The sequence below is a fragment of the Cricetulus griseus genome, chromosome 3 (genome assembly GCF_003668045.3).
Source record: "Cricetulus griseus strain 17A/GY chromosome 3, alternate assembly CriGri-PICRH-1.0, whole genome shotgun sequence".
Taxonomy (NCBI): Eukaryota; Metazoa; Chordata; class Mammalia; order Rodentia; family Cricetidae; genus Cricetulus; species Cricetulus griseus.
Window position 1 is genome coordinate 788,896 of NC_048596.1, and position 6,000 is coordinate 794,895.

General features: G+C 41.4%; 1 protein-coding gene across 2 annotated transcripts in view; it reads left to right on the forward strand.

Moving 5' to 3' along the window:
* Window positions 1-4,452, forward strand: part of Cacul1 (CDK2 associated cullin domain 1) — a 50,606-nt gene extending 46,154 nt beyond the window's left edge. For both annotated transcript variants that reach the window (XM_027406854.2, XM_027406853.2), the window contains one exon: window positions 242-4,452. In XM_027406854.2, coding sequence (XP_027262655.1) covers window positions 242-282 — 41 coding nt within the window. In that variant the 3' untranslated portion in view covers window positions 283-4,452. The remainder of the gene's footprint in view (window positions 1-241) is intronic.
* The last annotated feature ends 1,548 nt before the right edge of the window (window positions 4,453-6,000 follow it).

Genomic DNA, 6,000 nt, shown 5'->3' on the forward strand with positions numbered 1-6,000 from the left:
AGTATGGAGACCATGTGGGTAGAGGTGGTGGTCTAGATGGCATGGCATGGAGATTATTTGGGATAATGCCCCAAGATCAGTTCCTGATGATACTGGCTTCTTTTCAGTTGTCTCAGAACTATGTTATTTTTTCAAAGTTTTTAAAATAAACACACCAGGAGATGGGGATCAGGAGATAAATAGCTTTTGGTGAACAGAGTGCTCTTGTCCCTTATGGTTTTCCTTCTGACCTTTTTTCCAGACAGTCCGTCCGCTTGTGCAAGTTCCAGGGGATATAGATAGTGACTGTTGAAGTACTTTCTTCCGGAGAGAAGACACACTGGAGCTGCAGAAACTGTTCCAGGCACAGCGGGGCCTGCACCACTCAGGAGCTCTGTCAAAAAGCTGTTCTCAGAGAGGATGCCGCACTTCTTTGATTTTTTTTGGTTTTCAAAAACAAGAACTAACAAAAACAATTGCTGCTAGACTTGGGGGTGATTTTGAAATAGGACAATCTTTTAATGAGTTTATCTACAGAGCAAGTGTCTTGGAGAGTGGCCATTGCTAAGTGAAGCCCAACATTCAAATCAGCTTCCTCCAAAAAATACAAGAACGAAAGAATCTTAATTTTTTAAACACTTACCTTGTTCATTTGTGGACTTGGCACATGGTGGTGTGTGTGTGTCTCATGTCAAGATATCTTTGCTTTAAAACCAAGCAGGTGTTACAATACAGTATTTTCACCCATGTCCCAAACAATCTGTTTTAAATTCAGAATTGGTCTATGTTTAGCATTAGTCTTTTTTTGTTTTTTTCGAGACAGGGTTTCTCTGTGTAGCTTTGGAGCCTATCCTGGAACTAGCTCTGTAGACCAGGCTGGCCTCGAACTCACAGAGATCCACCTGCCTCTGCCTCCCAAGTGCTGGGATTAAAGGTGTGCGCCACCACGGCCTAGCTAACATTAGTCTTGTGGAGGAAAAATGCTAATAACTGCTTTCACTGTAACTTTCCCCATCAATTCACGTTTTTAACTCTGTGCCTTGAGCTTTGTGCACTTTGCAACTGTGTGACCTTGTCATCATACTCAACAATGCTTCCTGGAGAAGTGGATATCCCAGATTGGTCCACCAAGGCCTTTGGTGTGGCTTTGTAGTAGGACCTGATTTAGAAAATGGACAGGGATCAGAATTTACCCTCCTGTCCCAGTTCTCATGAGGATCAACTCTTACTGAGTGGAGTCCTTTCTGCCATCCACCTCACCTGATCTTACCAGCCTGTGTAGTATGGGTAGAGTCCTGGTCCAGGACTGTGATACTGTAGAGATTACCCAACAGTGGGAGCTGCTCCCTGGATCCCTCTAGGGAGACATAGTTATTAAAGCCAAATATGGTGAGTAGTTCTTGATCCATCACATTTTAATGGGTGTGTTTAGTATTTGTAAAAGGTCAGCTGTGCCCTGCATCTTGTAAACATGTTTGATATTTGAGAACAGCAGGGGAGAGTTTGCACTGGTGTTTGAAGGCTTCCTTCAGCTGTGGTAAAGCTGTATTTTGTTTCACTACACCAACAGTGCTCTTTAGATCTTCACAAAAGTCTGAAGCTTACTCCAGCTATTTTTCAATGGTAAACAAGAATTGACATGGTGAGGGAAAAATAGTTTTCTTCTCAATTTTGCTTGAATGTGAAGTGAGCATTGACTTTGTGCTACTAGGCTTTAGCCAACAGCGATTCCAACCCTTCAGAGAATTGCCCCACACCCACACCCCCAGCTACTACTGCAAACTCATTGGGCAGAAGAGTTAGAAATGGCACAGTGGGGGGCAAGAACATTGCCCAGTAGCAGTCCTGGGTTTGTGAATGATGGTCTAGTTCTTTCGGATATTTCTCTGCAGTTGATAGAGTTTATGGGGCTTTAATTTAGGTTACATTGAAGAACCCTGTGTGAGGACAGGCAGGCTCTAATTACGGCCTGTACAGTTTTTTCTGCTCTATCAAGGCAAATTTTCATTTTATCAAAAAACCCAAAGTTTGCTTTTTCTGTTGGAATGTTTGCTACAAGGTTGTAAATACCATTTGGAACTGGTTTCTTCTACATGGCTTTAATATTTTGGACAGTAGTAAAGTTGGAACATTTCTTGAGACATAGGTAAGCGTCTCAGTGTCTAATTTTTACCCTCCCTCATCCCCTGGAAGAGAACATTCTTTTTCTCCAACAGAACTTTCCCTATAAAAGCATTATATTACATAAATTGGCATTAAAGTGGGTGCTTTTGCATTATTAAGTAAATGGAGAAATAGTCATACTCAGTCTGTGTTAGCACAAAATAGGCAGAGGAAAGCCTGTGGAATTCTCCGAGTTAGAGCTGGGTACAACTGCTGATCTTGAAAGTCTGGCGAAAGTGTGTGTGATCCCTACAGTTTGTAAAACTTAATGAAGGTGAAATTGGCCTTGCTTATTAGTTGAAATCTTGACAGAATTCTTAGTCCTCAACTATGAGGAAATAAAATCTCCTCTCTCCCACTTAGTATTTGCAGAAAAATATTTTTCATGTATGCTTGTGTTCTTGCCAGTGCAATGTGCAGTTTTTCTGCCCCTGCTGAAGACTACTTTCTTAGTCAGATCCTCAAAGGCCAGATGGTGTAGATCAGCTAGCCAGTCAGTGTAGTGGAGTTGATTTGGCTAAACTGGCAAGTGTGTAGGTTTGCCTACAATAGGCCTTTAAACAAAGCCACAAATTATTCTTTACCGAAACGTCTTTTTTTCTGGTTCCGATTGCAAGTCACTTACTCTCCCTTTTGCTAGGATGAAGTTGGTTTGTGTGTAGGTAGAGTGCAGAGGAATGGGTGCCTTTGGTCATGACACTGCATATATGTCTTCAGTGCTCAGACCTGTGTAGCTGCTGCCCGCCCCCCCCCCCCTTGTTTGCTTTCTGTCAGGTTGCAAATTTGCACACATGAATGATTCCTCAGGAACAGTTTGCACACTCCTCTCTTCGATGTACTCTGTATAGACCAAACAGCATCAACGGTTACAGCACAAGAGACTTCATATATATATCTGCTAGCACAGGCCATGGTGAGCTCCCAAACATTACTGTTTCTGCAGGTAATGGAAAGAGGGGCACAGAGTGTCTAAGTGACCCCGATTTTCCCTGTAAATAACCTTCCAGATTGTGCTGTCTTATTGAGGCTGTGTTTGTTTTTTCTCCTTTCCTCTCTCTCTCGAAGTAGTTAATTATTTCCATGGTTATTATGCAAGAGGAATTGCCCTTGAGCTAAGATTCAGTTGTTTATTAAGCAGCCAACATTAAACTAAGCATTATTCTTTGAATATATGTTCATAGAATATACTAATTTGAGATAATTACGAAACAACTAAAAAGCAAAAGTCTGCATTAGCTATCCAGCTCTTAGAGTGTTTAGAGGTTTGTTTGTTTGTTTGTTGTTTGTTTATTTTTATGGTGTATTCCTTGAGCTTTTAGCTTGGAATATGTGTTTTTATCCAAGTGTAGGTCTCTTAAGGGGACGTTAAAATTGGAATGTGACACGGTTAACTGACCTGACAGCTCTAGAGGACCTTTTCTGTTGTGATTACTGCTTTCGGTAAGACTGTGCAAAATGAGGTTCATTTTTACCAGAAGTGCAGGGTTCATAGAGAAATGGATCTTGTGCTTTAACTACCACATAGAAATTTGCCTTGGTTTCTAACCCCCAGATATTTGGAAGGAGGTACCTGTTCTTTCCCAGAGGAAATGCCTCCTCTCTGGTCCCACTGCTGCTCACCTGCAGTCACTGTCTCCTCCTAGCACTCACTGAGACTTTAACTTGAACCTCTTTCCAGGGGCGAGGGTGTGTGTGTGGGGGGTGGTGTCTGTCGGGGGTTTGCTACCTCTCTTCATCTTAGGCTTGATTCATTGTTAGGAGAGTGCTGATGGATTACACACCTCTGGGAAGTCATCGTGGCTCTGGGGTTAAGAGTGCAGTGGTTTGGAAAAATAGCTTATATTGGGTCTTATGTGTCATTTACATATTGTGACTGTACTAAATGCAGTAAGACTGGATGTTCTCCTGGGTGTGTTTGGTTGATAATGCCCTTGGCTCTTTTAGTTTTATTTGTCAGCGTGCAATTGTGGAGAAATTATTTATGTCAAGGCCTGAGGAACTGTGACTCAAACAAATGCTTATACAAAATTTGGAGATCACATGGGGGCAGACAGCTTTGGCACCCTCCAGCACAGCAAAGTGTCTGAGCATTTGGCAGAAGGCATGGCAAATCTGGTACTGTCCTTTGCCACTCACTCACTCACAGGACATGACTAAAGCACGTCTGAGCTGGGGCACAAAGCTGCTGGCCTGGGCTCTCTCCTTATAAACATTTGGTGGATTTTGAATCACTCCTCCGTATTAGGTGTATATTCTCACTCTAAAACATTGTGGTTAATGAAAAATAAATCTTGTACAAATGTCCTTAAACTTGTTTTGTTACGAGTTTTGTGCATCTTAGATGTCCTGGCTCTGAAACCTGGTTCACTGTGGTAACATGGATGTTCAGTTCTACTTACAGGACACTGTGTAAATGGTAGCTACAACTCAGACAGAGTCAGCCTTAACCTCTAGATCGGTGACTACAAAACTATTGACATGTGATTTAGGCATTAGTGTGTATGCAAGCATGTACTGTAGGTGTAGTGTATGGTGTAAGTATAATGAACTGTTGGTACAGTGTGTGTGATGTAGGTGACAGTGTGTGTGCACAGATGGGTGCATGCAGTCTGCATGTACGAGTGCACTGAGATGTAGTGTATACGTATGCGTGTACTGCCGTTGTAGTATGTGTACGTGTGCTTTGGACGTGTGTGTGTGTGCATACATGTGCTGCAGGCATTTGCAATGGACATGATTTCCTTGGTGGAGGAGCCCAGAAATTCATAAGCATTTTTTAATAATAAGAACATTTTGATTGTTGTAAACATGTCATTTCCTTGTGGATTAATATATGAATTTATACAAAGCCATCACAAAGACCAAAAACCTTGTTTTTAATAAAATTTAAGATCTCACGTGAAAGTGTAAACAGATGGAAATAGAAAAATGCCCATTGAAAGAAGAAAAAAAAATAGAAGGAACTTGCTGTACTAAAAAGACACATCACATTTTTCAAAAGTACTATTAAATTTAAAGCAGTTACAATGGTGTAAACATGGACAGGGTAATGGGAAATGGGTAAAAATAGGAATGATGCATACATTAACATGAGCTTTTAAGAGTTATTCTGGCCATGAGGAATTATTCATTGAAAACTGCTGGAGAAAATTAAATTGATGCTGTCATACCATTCATCAAGGAAAGCCCAGCTGTACTAAAAATTAAGTTTAAAAGCACAGCACAGAAAAGACAATATGACTCCCCACCCCTAGGAAATTGGAGGAAAATTGGAGGAGTTTCTTTTAAGGACACACTTATGAGACACAAATACTGTATACATGCTGCCATCTGCCTTTTTGCTCCATGGAGTGTTTGGTGTGTATACATACACATTTTTAACTTAAAAAAATGTATATGTGTGCCTGTGTGAGTTTATATGTACCATGTGCATACAGGGCATGCAGAGACCAGAAGATCTGTAATCTAGAACTAGAGCAGCAGTTCTCAACCTGTAGGTCCCAACCCCTGGAGGGGTCGCATATCAAATAACCCGCATATCAGATAATTACAATACAATGCATAACTACCAAAATTGCAGTTATGAAGTAGCAACAAAATTACTCTTATGGTTGGGGTCACCACAACATGAGAAACTATAAAAGGATTGAAGCATTAGGAAGGTCGAGAACCACTAAGCTGGAGTTAGTTATGAGTTGCCTGGTGTGTGTGTGTGTGTGTGTGTGTGTGTGTGTGTGTGTGTGGTGTGTGTGTGTGTGTGTGTGTGTGTGTGTGTGTGTGTGTGTGTGTGTGTGTGTGTGTGGTGTTGGGAACTAAACCCAGGTCTTCTGCAAAAGGAATACACATTCAAGGCTGGGC